Source organism: Aspergillus neoniger, assembly GCF_003184625.1.
Source record: "Aspergillus neoniger CBS 115656 unplaced genomic scaffold BO87scaffold_3, whole genome shotgun sequence".
NCBI classification, from domain to species: Eukaryota; Fungi; Ascomycota; class Eurotiomycetes; order Eurotiales; family Aspergillaceae; genus Aspergillus; species Aspergillus neoniger.
The window spans coordinates 386,812-405,614 of record NW_020291131.1 but is presented as its reverse complement, the minus strand read 5'-3'; the positions used below and the strand labels follow the sequence as shown (position 1 = coordinate 405,614).

At 49.8% G+C, this 18,803-nt stretch overlaps 7 protein-coding genes across 7 annotated transcripts; 3 read left to right on the top strand and 4 right to left on the bottom strand.

Annotated features, from left to right (window-relative positions):
• Positions 1-326: 326 nt before the first annotated feature.
• On the bottom strand, positions 327-2,421 carry BO87DRAFT_325599 (leucine-rich repeat domain-containing protein). Its single transcript, XM_025620114.1, has 2 exons — positions 1,501-2,421; positions 327-1,445 (listed from the first exon to the last, which is right to left on the bottom strand). Exons 1-2 carry the CDS (start codon positions 2,082-2,084, stop codon positions 494-496), a joined length of 1,536 nt encoding a protein of 511 aa, XP_025484094.1. The 5' UTR covers positions 2,085-2,421; the 3' UTR covers positions 327-493.
• Positions 2,422-3,069: 648 nt separating this feature from the next.
• Positions 3,070-3,743, bottom strand: BO87DRAFT_129988 (uncharacterized protein). The gene has a single exon (XM_025618040.1). It carries the CDS (start codon positions 3,570-3,572, stop codon positions 3,153-3,155), a length of 420 nt encoding a protein of 139 aa, XP_025484093.1. The 5' UTR covers positions 3,573-3,743; the 3' UTR covers positions 3,070-3,152.
• A 1,153-nt stretch (positions 3,744-4,896) lies between these two features.
• BO87DRAFT_129974 (uncharacterized protein) lies at positions 4,897-5,357 on the top strand. The gene has a single exon (XM_025618039.1). It carries the CDS (start codon positions 5,015-5,017, stop codon positions 5,318-5,320), a length of 306 nt encoding a protein of 101 aa, XP_025484092.1. The 5' UTR covers positions 4,897-5,014; the 3' UTR covers positions 5,321-5,357.
• A 1,439-nt stretch (positions 5,358-6,796) lies between these two features.
• BO87DRAFT_325596 (siderophore iron transporter) lies at positions 6,797-9,064 on the bottom strand. Its single transcript, XM_025620113.1, has 4 exons — positions 8,682-9,064; positions 8,360-8,630; positions 7,938-8,280; positions 6,797-7,871 (listed from the first exon to the last, which is right to left on the bottom strand). Exons 1-4 carry the CDS (start codon positions 8,855-8,857, stop codon positions 6,940-6,942), a joined length of 1,722 nt encoding a protein of 573 aa, XP_025484091.1. The 5' UTR covers positions 8,858-9,064; the 3' UTR covers positions 6,797-6,939.
• A 2,555-nt stretch (positions 9,065-11,619) lies between these two features.
• BO87DRAFT_393201 (uncharacterized protein) lies at positions 11,620-12,990 on the bottom strand (the record flags this gene model as incomplete). Its single annotated transcript, XM_025625045.1, has 1 exon — positions 11,620-12,990. The coding sequence occupies one exon, from the start codon at positions 12,988-12,990 to the stop codon at positions 11,620-11,622; it is 1,371 nt and encodes a 456-aa protein (XP_025484090.1).
• Positions 12,991-14,056: 1,066 nt separating this feature from the next.
• Positions 14,057-14,976, top strand: BO87DRAFT_372734 (maleylacetoacetate isomerase). Its single transcript, XM_025622361.1, has one exon. It carries the CDS (start codon positions 14,121-14,123, stop codon positions 14,814-14,816), a length of 696 nt encoding a protein of 231 aa, XP_025484089.1. The 5' UTR covers positions 14,057-14,120; the 3' UTR covers positions 14,817-14,976.
• Positions 14,977-16,690: 1,714 nt separating this feature from the next.
• On the top strand, positions 16,691-18,693 carry BO87DRAFT_455348 (quinate permease). Its single transcript, XM_025628629.1, has 5 exons — positions 16,691-16,973; positions 17,026-17,441; positions 17,500-17,896; positions 17,956-18,383; positions 18,459-18,693. The coding sequence occupies exons 1-5, from the start codon at positions 16,877-16,879 to the stop codon at positions 18,660-18,662; spliced, it is 1,542 nt and encodes a 513-aa protein (XP_025484088.1). The 5' UTR covers positions 16,691-16,876; the 3' UTR covers positions 18,663-18,693.
• The last annotated feature ends 110 nt before the right edge of the window (positions 18,694-18,803 follow it).

Genomic DNA, 18,803 nt, shown 5'->3' with positions numbered 1-18,803 from the left:
TTGTGAGCAGCATTAGCGATGTTTTTGACACCGTCCTTGCTTGGTTGGCGTTTGATGGATTTTATGGAATTCGTAGCGACATTGGCAGGAACAGGTTCAGTTTCAGTTCTGCACTCGCTCGTAATATTACTAGACCAGGAGCCAGTGGGAGTCACCACTGATGCTTAGGACGTATCCATTTGCCTTGAACATGAATTGCAAGTATTTGAGACAATTGCACCTTTGGAAGCAGATCCCATGGCTGTCATACTCTAAAGCTGCGTTCATGTGATACTATGGTGTTTCGATATCACCGCTATCCAAGTAGATGACATCCTTCTAACCATACACATCCCCCATTCCTTTCCAACACAAAACCATATTACCACTCTAAACGTACACCCCTAACAAAAACATAATCATTTACATACACATACATACATACACTCAAGTCCAAACTATACAATTCTCCCCCTCCCTCTCCTCTCTTAATCTAATTAAATCTTTTTCTCAGTTATTGAACCAAATCAGGCACACACCCCCAACTACACCCAACCCTCCTAAACGGCAACGGCCTTAACACCTCCCCGGACGCCCTCGGCCCCTTCAACCCATTCTCATACGTACTCACATCCCACCACTCGATCCACTCCGTCCGCGCGAGGACGAATCCCCGATGACACGACGAGCAATTCCGTCCTCCTGCGCTACGAACTTCCTTCGCTTGTCGGAGTAAGCGGGTCATCAGGGCTGGGAAATTGTCCATTTCTTCGTCGGTGATCAGGTCTGGGTATGTTGAGCGGGTGAATGATAGGAGGGAGATTTCGCGGAGGGAGGGCACGCGGGAGATTTTATTTATTGTTGTTTGGTGGTTGGTGGGGGTTTGTTCGGTAGTAGAGACTGGGATGCCTTCGGCGTTGTAGTATGTAATTGGGCCGGTGGCGACGTGGATGGGTGCCCATGCTTCCTCGGGTGGTGGGCCGTCGTAGGTGATTGATTTCAGGCAGGGTTGTTGTGGTTCGTGGGTCTCTGTCTCTGTCTCTGTCGCTTCATCGGTGGGGACGTGCCATGTGGCGATGGGCTGGTCTTCGATTTGGAGGAGGGGGTTAGGACGGACGGTGAGGTGTTTGAGGTCGCCTTTGCGGATGAGGAAGAGGAGTTCCCAGGGGAGGGTGGGGAGACGGTTCACGGAGAGGTTGAGTTCCTGGAGGAGGGTGAGGCGGCGGATGGCCGCGGGGATGGAGGTGAGTTTGTTGTAGCGGAGACTGAGGACGCGGAGGGAGTCGAGGTCGAAGATTTGACCGGGGACTTGGGTTAAAGCGTTGCCGGCGAGGAAGAGGCGGAGGAAGGGTTGCAGGGAGGTGTAGACGTCTTCGCTGATGGGGGGCTCTTTGATGGTGGGGAGCTTGGTGAGGTGTTGGAGGGGGTGGAGGAGGTTAGGGGGGATGATGCGGAGGGTGAGGCCACTATTGGTATAGGTTAGATGTTGGTTCTGGATGGTGAGGAGGGAAGGAAATATACCTCAAGTCGACGCTATCTTCTCCCCTCTCGAGACAATCATTCACGATCCCCCGTGCGACTTGATGCTCGCGCGGTTCTTCTTCGACTTTTCTGAATCCTTGTTGTTGAGTCTGATTCTGCGGCATCACCGTCTTTGTGCCTCCATTCGCATGCGAATTCAACCAATCCTCTCCCAAATCTGCATCAGAAGGCAAGAACCCCGATCCCGGACCAGAATCGTAATCATCACTTCCCATCCACACACCACTATCCACTAGTCTCTTCTCCTTGAAGTCCGCCCGCTTGCGCTTCGCGTCCTTGTCCTTCACCATCTCTCCCCACCAGGTACCGCGGTACCGGCGCTTCCGACTAACAGGCGCATTATTGTAGTTCTCTAGACCCGAGGCGGGGATGTCATCGCTGGAGAAGAGAGCCGGGTCACTGGAGGGTTGACTGGAGCGGTCGTCAATGAAGCGCGAGGGGAGACGGTGGTGGTGAGCATGGCGAGTCGCGTGACGGGTGTTATTGTTGTTATTACTGATGTTGTTGGAGGGGTCGCGATGGCGGATGCGCGGTGGTGGGGGGAGGGGGATTTCGTGGTCCATATTTTATTATTTGCCACTGCTGTGCAATAATGTGATGTAGTGGTATGGATTTCTTGTTTGGAATATCTCGTGTGACGCGATGCGATGCGATGCGATGCAAAGGAAGTAAGGAGGGGAATGAATGAATGAATGAATGAATGGTATTGATGCGCTCAGTGGCTTTGGGCTGGATCACCTCACTCGGATCATGACGTCCGGTGTGGAATGTCGATCGATCGTCGGATGGGATGGATGGAAGAGTTCCGGAAGGATGGGGAAACTCGAGGTCCAGAGAGAATGCTGGATTCTGATTGATGTTGGGTGCTGAGACTAGAGTTGTTTACGAGACGCGTCGCGGTGGAGCGGGGCGGTCGGTATCCGCTTGATAACTTGACGGTGAACTGATTGATTGATTGATTGATTGATAGATATTGATTGATAGCTACCCGGGAGGCCCGGATCTGCTCGGTTCAATTGTTTGCCCTTCATGCAATCTCAGTCAATTATTGTATGTAGATCCTTCTCTCGTTGAATCCTCAATCTAAATCAATGTTGAGAAGTCTTGAATTGGACTAGACCGGCTGCGGCTGCCTCTTTCAGGGGCAAGCGCATTAAAAGTACCAGCCTTGGAAGCGAAAAAAATATGGTACATTTACAGTACTCATCAGGTGAAAATATTATTGATTATCTACATACTACCAGCATAAGGCACATCGGTTCACGCAATTGATTGGGTCGACCCTATACAAACACTATGCACAGCTTCCATCACGGCCGAACCCCGAAGCGAAGTCAAAAAGTAAAAAGGTGTAGAAATAAAGTCCATCCCAACTGCGGTTATTCCACCAGCAGTCAAGCCATCAACTCGTCAAATCCGAAACATCATAAGGGGTATAATCAAGAAAGTATCCGTAGTAGATAGGCCCATTGTCCCGAGCACAGTCGATCACAATGTCCCGTGGAGAATCAATATAGGCGGTCGAAGCAGAGAATGAAAATGTTTGATAAATCGAGTCATGGTCGAAACCATTCCTCTCAAGGTTCCAGCGCGTGAAGAGTATGCGACAAAGCCGGCAGCGCTGAATTGACTTAGAGCGCGCCCAGGATCAGAGCCATAGATCCCGCAACCAGCACAGCAGGCATCTTGGCGACGATGCCGTCGGCTCCGGAAGTACCCACGGCAGGGGAAGTAGCAGCAGCAACCGAGGTGCCGGCGGGGGTGCTGGAAGTCACGGTGACGGAGGCGAACGAAGAGGCAGGCGCAGAGGAGCTGGCGGCGGCAGAGCTGCTGGCGACCCGGCTGCTCGAGACGGCGTGGCTGCTCGGAGTGACGAACACCGAGGAAGTCGAAGGTGCCACGCTGCTAGGAGAGGTCACGGTGTCGACGTGGACCAGCGTCGCGGTGACATAGTTGGTCACTGTCGAGGTACTGGTGGTGTCGGTTTCCGCAGCGACAAGCTGGGAGGCCATCAGGCACAGGACAGAGGAGGCGAGAGTGCTGAACTTCATTGCGATGAGTTGCCGGTAATTCCAATTTGTTCAATTGAAAGATTTTCGGGCTGTGGATATGTACGTTGTCGCAAAAAGGCTCTGGCAGAGACTGCGCGAGTAGATCAAACGAGTGACGAAGAAGACGCAAAAGAGTGAGCGTCGAGAAGAGCGAAAGCTAGCGAGGGTAAAGAACGTGGGGAGCACTGCTCGAGTCAAAGGATTGTGAAACGATGCGATGTCTGAAGACGCGCCGAAGGGGGAAAAAGGAGGACGAGGGGGGGTGGACTAAATATGAGCCCCAGAGTGCCAAAGGGTCCGTTTGGACCCAACCAGTCAAACTCGAACCCTCACGAGCGCTGCCCCGGAAAAACTGCTTGACGAGTCGCAAGGGGCACGTCTCGCCTGCCTATTGGCCTGGGGCCCATTGAGAATGTGACGGGGGCATTGTTCACGTCGACACGCCGTCAGTCGGTAAACAAATCACCCGGCCACGTTACTCGCCAGCACATCCATTGTTGCGCTGGCGGCGCCTGGCTGAGGCCCGGTCGGTGTGTGCCTGACTCCTTTTCAAGCGACGATCGCCAGTGTGCGGTGCTTGGCCGAGGATACGGTCTGCTCTAGTGAACTCACTAACCACAGCGGCGTGAGGAGCAGCACACTGGATTGGCTTCGGTTCCTGAATTCTAGTGGTGGTCAGCTGGAGTCGCCTGAAGATTTCTTCCTCCACAACCGTTCGGCTGTGGCTCTTGGGAGCCGTGGTTGCCATGCCTCTGTGTCTCTTCATTTCACACACTCACCACGCTTCCGTTCCTCCTCACTGCCCCCTGGCTTGGAAATTCTAGTTTTGAGACCATCTGAAACTTGAGTAATTCGGAATTTAGCGGTCGATAGTCTGGGTTGGTATCCCGTAGCCAGTGCTGAAGCTGACGGTGAAAGACCCCTGATGGGAGGGATGGCAGCAGATTCGGAAAGGAGAGGCGGCAGAAAGAGAGACAAACTCCACTGGTTCGTTCCTGACTAGCGAACGCTGCATCCACTCATCATCCACTTGGTGGCCCCAATGACTCTCGCATTTCCTTCTCAACCGCTTCGCCAAACTCCGGCCTATCCCGCTAGTCCTCTCTAGTCCGGTGCAGGAACCAAGGGACCATTGTGCCCTTGCAGCCGCAATTAAACTCAATCGTTGCGCATTTTTGAGCTGCAACTTCGCGCCATACGTATATGAACACTCTGGCCCCGGCTCCGATTGCTTGCTTCGTTTAAATGTCCGCTTTTCCGGTAAGTTCTAGAGGAATCGGTGTGTGAGCTAATACTAGCATGTCCGTTTCGTTGAGATATATATGCTCATATAGGGGTTGCCGCGTCACCCTTTCGACTGATATCATCAACAGCACTCCAAACAGGGCATTGCGATTAATGGAAAAGAATATTCTATTCGAATACATTATTGGAGTACCTGCATGGAAATACCACCAAAAACAACTACCAATCCTGGCACACTCGGGATAGCCCCTGATGCCGTACTGGTGAGCAATACTAACACCGCCATCTTTGTCGCGCTAGCAACTGTGAGATGTCTGAGGCCCTCTAGCAGGAATACTCCTCGTGGGATAGCTGCTCGTATAAGGGATCGAGCTACTCAACAAGGGCCTTTTTCCGGTCGGCTATCCTTGTGTCTGCTGATGCCAAGGTGGGGCCCAAGCAGTAACACTGTCTATGAAGCCGTCAGTGAAGATAACATCCGCCGTAGCGGTAGAGAACTATGACTTGTAGAGATTATCGTAGCATCATTTTCAATTCGAGGGTACTATCTGGCGGTGGCATCCGAGAATGCGCCGGAGGCGCAAATCCAATTCCCAGGCTCATCTGCAAGGAGAATGCCCAGCTGATCGTAAGGCTGAGCATTCGATCTAGCCCCATTTTATGTGCTTATTGAGAGCGAATACGATGTCGATCTGTTTCCGCCTTGCTGAGCACCAGCTGCTGGACCCTCGGTGTGGCCCTGCCTGCTGCTTCCCATAACTTTTCTGGAAAGCTATCGGTCATTGGCAGGGGTTGAGGACCAGTCACGATGCCCTGATACAGACAAATTTGTCTCGCTGTTATATAGGCTGCTCTAGAGATCGCTGGGAGCAGTACCCTCGTAATCCCAGCTGTTGTATATATATCAGTAATCACAGCATGGATGCAAGTGCTGGCTGTAGATATGTGCGCTGTACAGGTGAATGACGCCATGTATAAGGCCACTGATCCTGTCACAATCATGGCTGCAACAGCAGCTATGCCAGGCCCATTGGAGGATAAGTGTTGAAAATGTGGGTAAGAAGACTATGCGCTATGGTGCGGTCATTGACCGGGATTCTCTTCAGATTCTGACTGTGGTTGGAGCAACTCTTTGTCGAATTGTCTGTTTATATATAACTGTACGGGTCTGAACCCTCACAAACTCCGAGGCAAAATTATTTGAAGGCGGTTGTACTCATTGGGATAGAACTGCATAGCACTCAGCTCAGCATGTATATTCAGGAAGGGCCTTCTCTTCCCATCACAACATCTTGAGCCACATGGCTCCGCAAGTAGAAGAGACTTGAACCGAATAAGCCAGGCGGCAAGTCCCAGCATTTCTACATCCTACTGCTTACAGATATGATCTATCAATCCTATGGTCAAGGCTCAGCCTTGTTAGAAGCACTCATGTGATTCCGACTACAAGGCCTACTCTTCACATTCAGCTTATTTAGATTTCATTAACGAACAGGAAGCCAATATATTCTAGTCAATCGCATACTTGAGACCTCCTCTCCCCCATCATGTCATAAACTCCGCCCACTTGGACTACTACTACCTCAACATCCGCATCTACATGCCTTTCATTGATTGGAATAATTCTAGAAATCAGAGGCACAGGGTATGCAGACTTCTGTTTTTTGACGTATGGCTACTCTGAGATGACCATCCCGGATAATATATTTAGCGATTTTGCATCAGATCGCTGGTTAATTGCAATGCGAGTAGTATAATAATGTATTGACGGGATCGAATTGTCAGGGCGTCATTTGGGATAGGGTTGCTCCGTACGGCGTGATTCATACCTATCGATGTTCCATGAAGATAAATACAGCGGATATACAGAAGTCGGTGCCGTATGGTGTGATTTGCAATGTGTGATGCAAGTAACTGAACAAGAAGCAAGTATAGTGACTAAACGTTCATTTCCATAAGCGAAAAATATTTTCTATCAACCCAGTCAAGCTCGTGTATTAATAAGTTTTAACTATGCATGCCTCAATATAACAAAAACAACTCAAAATTAACATCACAGGTCAAGAAAAGCAATCCCCGACCCCAAACACATTATATACAAAACCCCTTTTTACCAACCCATCTAAAACAGGACCTGCCTCACATCCTTATTATCCTTAATCTTAATATTCTTCATCATCAACACCCACGCAATCGACAGCACCATGACCGCCGTACCCGCAATCATCATGTTCCGCTGACTCCAAGCATAAGCATTCTGAATCGCAATTCTCGTCTCAGACCCCACCGGATAACTCAATTGCACATCCAACGACTCATAAATCTCCTCCCACTGATCCTTGGTCTCAGCGGGCAACAGCTCCCTCAGCTTCTGAGGAAGGGTATTAGTCCAAATAGCACCAGAGACACTAGCACCGACAGCACCACCAAGGTTACCGAATGTGCTCAGCAACGCCAGCATAGCAGCATAATCTTCATGTCTAGATGCCGCCAGGACAGCAACCTGCTCAATAAGAATCAAGGTACCACCACCAACAGCCAGGAAGATCTGACACATGCACATGTATCCGATGTTGAAGCCGGGCTGGCGGAAGTAGATCATCAAGCCGCTGGCCAGAAGGTAGAGCGGGACAGCCCACATGAGCAGCCACTTGAAGCGGCCGGTGACGCGGATCAGGTATCCGCAGCCGATCAGCCAGATGGGGTCCATGAGGTCGAAGATAGCAGCGATGTATCCGGCTTGGGTGAGGCTGGTGTTGTAGACTACTTGCAGGAAGGATGTGAAGTAGCTGGCCCAGCAGTAGTAGGAGACTTGGTAGGTAATATCCAGGAGGCAGGCGCCGATGACAGTGCGGTTGGCGATAAGGTGGTAGGGGATGAAGGGCTTGGGGGCACCCCAGCGTTCGTAGGCGACGAAGCCGACGAGGACGAAGAAGCCGACGACCATCATTGCGATAATCTTGGCGGATTTCCATTCGCCTTCGGTGTTGCCGGCGATGTTGAACGAGGTGAGAAAGAGGATGAGTCCGCCGATCATGAAGAAGATGCCGATGACTGGTTGGGAGGAGCATGTTAGTGGGGGAATTGAGGTAGTAGAGGAATTTTGGGGAGAAGGCTTACTGTCAAATTCGATGATGTAGAACCAGGTGCTCTGCCACCAGGTGCGAGTGCTTCGCGGCTTGTATTCCAGGCGTCCCTCCTTGTCTGCCTTGCGCTTCGCCAGTTCCCAGGTTATGACTAGAGGCATTGCGACGATCGGGAGGATGATGCAAATGGTTCCGTAGGCCCAGCGCCAGTTGGTCTCGTGGAATTGGTTGGAGAGGGGAGAGCCGGCAAAGGCAGTGATAATGTAGGGTGAGGAGGTGAAGGCGTAGGCGATACCTCGATTGCGGAGCGAGGATGTATCGGAGGTCATCACATCGACACAGAAGATGACACCGGTGAAACCGACAGTGTAGAATGCCTAGTAGTGTCGGGTGGTTAGTATTATTGGGCATACCCATTAAAAGAGCAATTTCGTGTACACAGAGGGTAGAACTCACCTGAGCAGCACAGTACGTAGCAATGTTGTTGCAGCCAGCCATCATAATCAAGCCCATGATAGCAATCAACACCATGATGCAGACACCCAAAGTACGATCCCACAAGTTCAGCACCTTGGCGATAGGCATGACACAAGCAGCACCCATGACACTGGTAATGACAGTGATGACAGTGAGCAACGAGTGCTCCGAAAAGTCACTGGTGATATACGCGGAAAGGTTCGCGGTCAAGCTGCTGTTCAATCCATTGACGAAGTACAGAAGCCACATGCTATACACTGTTTAGCAGTCGCTCGGAAGGAACACACTTCAAGCCACTCACGAGGCATAAGTAATAATCAGAGATTTCTTCGACCAAGAAGCAGTAACTGCTTCAGCGACACGAACACCATCCTGCTTATCCTGATCATCCTCGACAGGCTGCTGAGGAGTATCGGGATCCAAAGAGATCGGATCCTCGCTGACCCCGGTAGTGGTGGGAGGCTTGTCAGTGGCCATTTTGGAAGGGGAAAACACAGCGATATGCCCAAAGCGCCTATGTCATCAGTGGTAGGAGAAAGTTTCAAGAACTGATCGGCATCGAGGGAAGGATATGCGCCATGTTATAAAGGCTTGACATGGGACGATGAATTCTTCGCCTCCCACGCACGTCCCACACCATCCCAAAGCTTTCCCAGACTCCAAATTTCCTAGCGACCAACGCGAAAAGGAATTTGCGCTGGCTGTGGGTGCTGGTTCAGGCTTACAGTGGTAGTGTAACTCTAGGCAGTCTTGTCCTCTTGGCAAGCTGGCGACACCCCGTTCCACTTCGGATCAGATAATTCTCGCAGCTTGTGTCAGTGTGGTTCCATCAGAAGAATCATCCCCAAAAGTTTGTCTGCTAAAACCGTTGATTTTTGCCACATTTACATACATCTAGATCATTGAATCGAGCTCACGATGATTTCATATAGTATGTTGTAGTAGTCTCCTAATGCTGGTGTAAGGGTCTGGTGTCCCTGCTCCACTTAGACTCTCCTCCCCTAATTTGTTTCCTGGCTCCTCATTGCACCATGACGCCTTCTAGCCCCCACTGTTCCGCGACTGCTGGTGGTCTGCTGTTTTCCCGCGGGGCCCGAAAGGACCCGATTTCCAGCGCAATGATCTTGTTATGGTTCCTAGTGACGGTGACAAGCGGGCCGTGATAACATAGAGACCCACGGACATGGCACTGATGATGGAAGATAAGATGGGAAGAATTCAAGCTGGATTTGAGGGCAGGAAAGAAGAGACCAAGGAAGGCAAGTAGGCCTTCAATCTCGGTAATGCGTGTCATCCATGCAAGAAGATTGCAAGAATCCCATGAGAGGACATGATCATCATCACCACCACATAAGCCAGGGGTGAATATGGGCCAGCTGCTCCCCTCCCCTCTCCATCGGAAAAAACCCGGCCATTTTCCCGCAAGAGCAAGACCGCACCAGCCGCACCATAAAACCCAACCCTTCCAGCCTGTTTTTAACGAGGGGGGCCCCGGTAAGGGAAAGGTTCCAAAACAAGCCTAGTAAAGCCCGAAATATACTTGGCGGGTGCCACTAAACCTTATTCGCCGTATCTTATCTGATTTCGTTTCGCACAATACCAGATCAAAACATACACTGCGTGAAATCCCCGGCACCAAATCCACCCAAAAGTTCCCACGAACCATGCCAAATTTAGATACCATTTAGGCCGGGGGCGCTAATAACCTCTGCTGCTACTCCAGAAAATACCTCCCCCCCAAGCGGAACTTACTAAATGGCTGCCTAAATCTCTGCCATGGGTTAATCCCCACATGGGAATATTCATGTTTTCCTCTAACCTCCAGAGATTGATAACGCATGACTCACTCGTGACCTACAGCCAAGAAGTAAGCGAGGTGTGGATCATGTTGTGCGTAGGAATGCGCTCTTGGCATGTCCTTGGCGGGTTGGAAGAGCTTTTCCGCCGTTAGCTGATGCTGGGCATCGACTGGTGGAATTGGGATTGTGTGGAAGGCATACGTAAAAGTAGATGCTTCAACTGTTAGTCCAGAGAAGATCTTTTGTCTGGACATATACGAGCTGAGATACTACGTAACAGGACTGAGTCATGGTCAGTTGAAATAAATTCTGCGCTTCCAGAGATCGGACTAGCAGAAGCAGGAAGATGGCCGAGCAAAAACTCTGAGAGAACTCCCTGGCAGTGTTATAGAGAAAATTTCCTGTATGCACGTGGCAAGCATCCTGGCATGCTATACTTCGCACTAACCTCAACAGAACTATACCGCTCAGACGGCCATGTCCGCCCAGATCGCAGATGCAGTCAGTCCACTGTTGGCACAGTGGAGCTACACGATCATTACCATGGCTCTTCGTTTCCATGGCCGCTGAACAATATCCGAGTAGAAACCGAAAGGATATATTGTGACATGAATCTTTTGGTTGGCAAGACTGGCTAGTCCTCAAATGCCTCGTCCAAATCCCAAGTTCAAGCCATTCGGCTTCACGGTGGCCAAATCAACCCATATCCCTGTAGGGTTGATACAGCTAATCAGAACTAGTTGGAAAAGAAATAGCCTTCAGCCGCTCAGCCTATAGCCAGCCTAGCTCCTCAATATAGGCGCCAACCGCGCTATAAGGCGGTACCTGAAATGAAGCCGCCACACCATCGAAACCTGTTATGGCCCCCCTAGGACCGGCGGAAGCCATATTACTGGCTATTAATTTATGAAACTAGTGTCTCTGAAAACGGCCTAGGGGCTTCAGCGAAAGGAATAGCTTAGGAGATCTCCGAACTCGATATAAACTTGTCATTGGCGCCGTTATCGGCCTTGGTTTGTTCGCCCATGGACGCCGGCTTCTTGTGTAGAAAAGGGCCAAGAATAAGAGACGTAATCCTCGCACTATAGTAGTGCTATTCTATCTAGTGTGGGAGGACAGTTGCTGCTTAGAATTAAGTAACAGGTTAAGGGGTGGTTTGTGTAGTAAAGATTACACCTTGTTTGACATACTGGATGCAGAGCCTGCATGATAGGAAATAGGGGGAAAGAATTACTTCAAATGTTTTCAGTGTCTTATTTTCAGATTGGTTGCATACCGCTGACTTGTGTTTGTTGGAATCAGGTCATTTCTGTTCCCTGGCTTATAATTCTGACTATACAACCCGACTCTTATTTCTAATCTCATGGCCAGAACATTCAACAATTTCATAGTACTCATTGGTCTTGAATAATGCTAAATTGTGTGATAAGAAACCTTGTCTTAATCATGTAGACCACCCTCCTCCTTAGCCTTCAACTTCATCTGCACAAACCCTTCCAACTCCGCCCTCTCATCAGGAGTCAAGAGCTCAATCCGATCGCTCAAGTCGCCATCGCCAAAAAACCTCCGATCGATCTTAGCCCAGTATATCATATCGAACGCCCAGCTCTTCCTCGCAGCGTAGTTAAGCCAGAAGTCACCGCTTTCCCAACTTTTGAGCATATGCCCTGACAGTCTATCGTTCTCCTCCATGATTCCTCGGTCAATGGCTGCTTGCTCTCTGTCCTTGAGGGCTCTCAGAAACACCGGTAGCACCTTCTCATATTTTGCTGCCCAATCACCTAAACCCTGTTTCCATAGTTCTGGAAGCTCGAGTAGTAACCAGAATGGCGGGCTATGAGCAAACCCTGTGGGGGCTACGTAGGTGAACTCCCAGTCCACCACGCCGGTCATCTGATGCTGTGCGTTTGATAGAACGTTGCCAGGTCTGAGGTCATCACAGAATAACCTGAAGGGGGCAGCGTCGTCACTGGAAAATTGATATTCATGAGTGATCTTGCGAAATAGACAACGTGCGATGTACTTCGTTCGACAATCTTCCGCGGAATCGATCGCGTCGTTTCGTTGGAAAGTCAAGTGGATCATGTGCATCTCAGCTAGTGATTGGTAGTACGATGAGACTGTTTTGAACGTGCTTTGGGGAAGTAAGTCTGGTGACACTCCACCCAACTGAACGAGCTCGTTCATGTTAAAGGTAAGCGGCCGATGCTTGACTACCCACGTATCATCGAAATCATCATCCTCATCAGCTTTACCGATGCATCCAATCTCGGCAAAAGAATGCCTCGATACCTGTAACATGATATCTGCCATCTGAACATAAACCCATTCAAGTCTCTCTTCCGAGACATTAGGGTCTAGCATCGGTCTCTCGTCGCGTGACCGGCCCGGTACATTGAGGGCATCAATGAAGTCGCCTTCATTGCTTATATGCTCCATGATAATAAAGGGTCCTAAATCCTTTGGACTCTCCTCTGTTATTCTATGATGAAGGATATGAGGGATGGGTAGACTGGTAAAATGCTCCAAAAACTGCATAACTGCCACTTCGCGCTGAACCTTTTCCTCGGGGAACATGGAAGCACCCGGGCATGGGAATCGAATGACGGCAGAGCCTCCATCTTGGAAAAGCAATCGTAGCCAGGCATTGAATGATCCTCGTTTGGGAGAGAAAAGCTCGTCGGGGACTCCTCCTCTGTGCTTGTCAATAAATTGGCCTATTTCTCGGAGAACGTCTGTTTGAAATAGCCTGTGTCGCCAGGGCGCGAAAGTCCTGTCGCATTTGTGACATAAAGTGTCGTCGTAGTCCATGCATTGGGCTTCGAGGATGGGAAGGGGTGGATCTGGGGATGTTGGATGTATGTGTGTTTGGTTGTTCATGTTTTCTGTGGTAGTGGGGATAGAACATAAGTAATGAGTAAGGTGATAATGTTCCTATACACGAGCCATTTTCCAGCTAAGCGCTGAGGAATTTGTGCAACTCGGTGGCTTACATCTGTCATCTGACCAATCACATTACGCGGCGTAGAGTGGTGATTGATCATATCAAGCTATTGAAAGTCATTGTGACATTCACAAATGTGTCAGTATTCATCTACTATAGCCATTGATCTCTGATCTAAATAGCGCATCAACATGTCGCGTCTCATCATCACTTAAAGAAGCTCTCCTGTTGGTAGGTAATGGCATTATACGCTTTAAGTAGCTATAGGACTAATAAAGGCTAATACTACATTCCATCGTGCGGAAACTGGTCCACTTGGAATACTCTTGGTAGTGATATAGGTATAATACGATTGAGAGGCACAGATTCAAAATGCTATAAACATAAGCATGGAGCCTTGCGATGATGATTGTTTGGGCCACGTGCTAGTCAGCAGGATGCCTCCCGCGTGTCAGATTGAAAGCTTCAGGGGCTCTGGGGCTCCTTTAGCTGGCCTGGCCGTCTCCCGTTTACGTATTCTGTCGTATTAATAGACGCTTTCTGTAGAACAAATAAGCTCCGGCACATGTAAGATCGTATAGAGCATCTTAGATCGATTATCTGGCCTAGCAGGCGGGTTTCTGATAGAGTCGGAACTCCAGGCAACCCGTAACGGGTGGGTATTCCATCGTTAGAGTGTAGGTAGCATCTAAATAATTCGTGATGGATACGCGATAAGCAAGACGCTAGTCATCGCCAGACAGCCGTCGGGCTACCGTAGGCCTACCCAGCCTAGGGCTTACGCACGCTCTTCCTGGCTCATGGCCATTTCGGTTAGACCCTCTAGGAATGGTTATTCTGCTGGGGACATCTGTCAGCATTAGCGAAGTTTCTTTATAAATATGCGACGACGTCCTCGTTGAAATTCATCTTTCCTAGACTTTATTGACTTGCCTCATCACATCTAGTGGCATCAAGCGCAATTAATAATACAAGATTCATTCCATCGGCGGATAATATGGAAAACCAAGATACCTTTGAGCTGTACTCGTTCTGGAGTTCCTCATGTTGTCAGCGGATCATAATCGCAGCTCATCTCAAAGGCATCACGCTCAAATATAATTATGTCGATCTGAGGGCAAGAGGACATCATGACGCAAAATACAAAGATGAACTGAATCCAAGTGCTAGTGTGCCGACCTTGGTTGTGCATCACCCCGACGGCACCAAGACCATTATCAGACAATCCATGACAATCCTCGAGTACTTTGAGGAAAGATTCCCGAACCAAAGCCCTCTGCTGCCACCTGTCTCAGCTTGGCAGGATCGCATCAAGGTACGCGACCTAGTCAACATCATCGCGATCGATGTTCAGGCGCCTACCAATTCCCGGATTGCCAAGCGTGTCAGGTCCGTGCGGGATAACGTGGAGGACCAGGTCGGCTTCGTTAGGCAGGCATTCACAGATGGCTTCCAGGCGTATGAAGCCCTGATCTCCGCATCTAGCAAGTTTTCTTTCGGCGATGAAGTGTCACTGGCCGATGTTGTGTTGGTTCCCGCGGTCGATCAGGCATTGATGTACAAAATGGATTTAGACTTCGTGCCCAATCTCCTGAGAGTCTATCACTCACTAAAAGAGCTAGAAGCTTTCAAGGCTGGAGATGGGAAGAACCAGGGCGATACCCCGGAGCAGTTCCGGGCCGCTTCCCAGTAGCTCTGGCCACTAGGCGGAGAGTCCCATTCGGCAGGTCCTATATGCATCTGCCGGGACACGTTTGTATATACCATATCTGCCGCACGATAAGTTGATAGTTCTGTAACTAATTGGACAAGTCCCAATGGTGAATAGATAAATTAATAGAGAACTAACAAAAAGGAAGAGTTGTGGTGATTGGGGCGCTATTGGCGCGACGTAATGGATCTGACCTATCCAACTTGAAGACAAAGCTAACAAACATTATGCATAATTGTTACTTCTTGGCGTGTGCAACTCGAACCGAGTGTTAACGTGGATCAAACTGTAAGCCTAGCAGATTTCGGACTCAGCACGAATCGCTTGACGGTTGAATCTGAAGTCCGGCCCCTACTGCTTGGCGCGCCTGAAATAGAAGTTGTCATCTTAGCAAGATGACACGGTTCTGTGTGACTTCACAGAAATCGTGTCGTAAGACTATAACGCACATTGAATGCCATCGAAAAAGCAATAGCATATCAACCACCTTCCTATTATCTGCCGGCTTCAGGAATGCGGAACGTTGCTGCTGACCTCGGTCGAGTAGCACAGAATTCAGGCTAGAGGGCTTCTGCAGGTAGAAGCATGGCCCTGATAGTGCTTTGAGTATTTTCTTCAAGCAAACGCCTGATGTCATCGCTTTCCATAATTGATAGCAAACGTAAGAAACCGATAACAGTGCAGTGGATCATATGCTGTTAGTGCTTATTCTCATCCACCAATTCTCCCTCTGGCGGTCTATAATTGTGTAACCCGAGCTGCCATACGTAGATCAAGTCGTAATCAATGCATGCGCTTCCGAGAAGTGCTCAGACCACACGCAATGGCAGACACTCGAGTCATGAAATTTTGCGATGATCATGTTTTTGGCGCGGGGAAAGCAACGCTGGTTATAGTATGCCAGAGAGCCTCGCGCCTCGGAAAGCCCACGATGGTTCCCCACCGACCTAGTATTCCGATCGCGAAAGTTTGAAGGGGCCCGGTCGGTTATCTTGGCAAAATGGAAGATCATCTTCGGTAATGGTGTGGTATCATAACTCCCATATCTCATGTCTAAAAGTATGTGTGACGAGGCTTAAAGGAAGAGAAATGAGTGATGCGACCTGTAGAGTTTTCCAGAGTAATGTGGAAGCAGATAGATCACTCACGACTAGTCGAGTCGTCCTAATATGCGGTTTCTTTTGACTCGTCTCCGGAAGTAATCAGGGTGCTGCAGGGAAGAAGCCATCATGGACACGTGGTGTATGATATTGTTGCCTGTCAGGATTGTTGTGAGTACTATCTCGTGGGGCAAATACGCTCCAAACGAATTTTTGCAAGAAGCGGACGCGGTTAAGGCTTCTGGTAGCTGGGAGGAGGAACGGTGCAGGTAAACATTGAGACTGATGTTGGCGATTTGCTGTAGAGAATACTGCCACACGAGTTACCTAAAGTCAGATCCTGAATATCAGCAATGCCCTGGTTATGAGCGTGATACAATTGGAGTCATTGCAAGGGTTTGAAGATTATTGTGGTGTCCGTCAAATTCCGAAGTGCGGCCCCCTGAAAGAATAACGGTTCACGGGAGAGACATCCGAGGACTCGTCTGGCTCCGACCCGGCCAGTTCACTGAAACTGAATGGGCAATACATCCTTAGCGATTGGCGGAGAAGACAGCCTGCAGGGTACATGAAAAGCTTGCGCAGACCCCGGCACACCATCCGGTTGCATTGGGAAGTGGTAAAGCCAGGTCAGCATGAAGAACAGTGGGAGTGGGTGGGGATGGTTGGCTGTTAGGGAGCGGGTAAGGCTGAAGCACATCCCACTCGCTTTGTGGTACCGGATCCACTGCACGCGCTATTCACCCCCTTAGGGCCCTCATTCTCTGTGCTGGTTTGTAGGAGAAATCGTGGCTCTCTAGTCCCGCCTTTGAGGGGAGATGAGAAGATTTTCTGTCGCCTGATAAGAAAAACGATTCCTTCCCTTCTTACTCAAGCATCCCTCCACATCATCCCAATGTCCCTCTCTACGCCAACTCTCAGTCTCTGCTTTCTTTTGCCAGGATGCAAGGCCTAAAGCAGCATCTTACTCTGTTCAGGAAGCTCACCCTAAAGCTCCTATGTGCTGCAATCTGCTTTGGCTTATCGGGCGCTGCCCGGGGTCCGTTGTCCCCCTCCCTTTCCTTGCATCCTGGCGAACTGACACCTTATAGGGCTTGATTCTGGGCTTATCGCCAGCACTGTGGCAGAACAATCGTTCGTTGACCAGTTCCAACTAGAGGCCGACTATCTCAGTGCATCCCAAAAAGCCAATCGCTTGTCGAACATCACCTCTATGGTCCACATAGGCAGCTTACCGGGGGCTATAGTCGCATTCCTGTGCAGCGAGCGCATCGGAATCCTTTGGACCTTCCGTCAATGTTGCTTGATGTGGATCATTGGTTCTATAGTGTTTATCACGTCCCGTGACCTTGGACAGGTATATGCCGGTCGATTCATAATGGGTCTTGGTATTGGACAGTTTGGTGTAATGGCCCCGATCTACCTTGGGGAGGTGGCACCCAGAGAAATTCGCGGGATGCTTGTAGGCTTATATGGCATGTCAGAATATCTGGGAATTATGATTGGGGTGAGCATAGTGATAGTCTAAAAGGAAAATGCGTGACTCAGCTTACTGACCTCAACAGTACTTCTCAATATGGGGAGCATCCATTCACATCCCCGACTCGAGTGCGAAGCAGTGGGTCATCCCGCAAAGTGTTCAGATTATGTGGGCAGGTCTGCTGCTGATCGCTTCTCGGCTCTGTGAGGAGAGTCCGCGTTTCTTGTGTCGAAAGGACCGTCCTCTGGCAGCACTCCAATCTCTTGCACGGCTATGGAACGTGTCACCACTAGATCCGGGAATACATGTTGAAATTTCGAATGTCAAGATCCAGCTCAAACTTGAGCGCGAGGTGGCATCACGATCAGGTCTTATCGGAGTGCTGAAAGAGCTTTTTGGGACAAAATCACACTTGAAACGGATCGCCTTTGTGTTCATCCTGCAGTGCTTGGGCGAGTGGTCCGGCCCCAACTCGGTGACTAGTAAGTCTCAGCCCTGGAATCAGAAGTACGCACGCTTGGGCTAATCTGGCATACCCTAGCATATGCCCCCGAGTTATTCGGACTCTTCGGTATCCAAGGCCAATCGCAGAAACTCTTCACGACGGCGGTCTTTGGCGCTGTCAAGTTTGTATTCGCGCTAATTTCGGCAATCTTCTTGATCGACTATCTGGGCAGGAGGAAGACATTATATATCGGCCTTGTGCTTCAAGTTATCGCACTGACCTATGATTCGATCTTTCTCACTATATTTAGCTCCCTATCTGGTCAGTCGCAAGATGACCCAGCAGTAAGGCATGCTGCTATCGGCGCAATTGTGATGATTTATTTCATCGGCATTGGATGGGCCCTGGGTTGGAATTCAATCCAGTATTTGATCACCGCCGAGTCCTTCCCACTGGGGGTTCGGATCGCAGGGGTCACTCTCGTTACACTGTGGCACTATGCCAACCGGATCGGCATTTCCAAGGTTGGTGCCATCATGTATATTCTTGGCGCAGATGGACTGCCGGATGATATTGACTAGAGTTTCCTTTCCTTCTAGGCAACCACGTTGATGCTGCTCGACCACGGCTCCCTAACCCCCAAGGGCACTTTTTGGTTTTTCACAGGGATGTCCTTGCTGGGGCTCCTATTCACATGGTGTTTCCTGCCCGAAACTGCTGGTAAAGGGCTGGAGGAGACCAATGAGCTGTATACAGGAGATCGGGGTGGCACAACCCCGCACGACCAAAGGGATGCTGATTAGAATCGGAAGATGAGCGGAATTTGCCCGCCTCTCTGTATCTACTCAATAATGAATTCGAATTGTTGGGAACCAACTAAGGTTATATCCGTTGGCAGCCAAGAGGCCGCATATTTCCGTTATTCCTCACACTAAGGTTTGGGC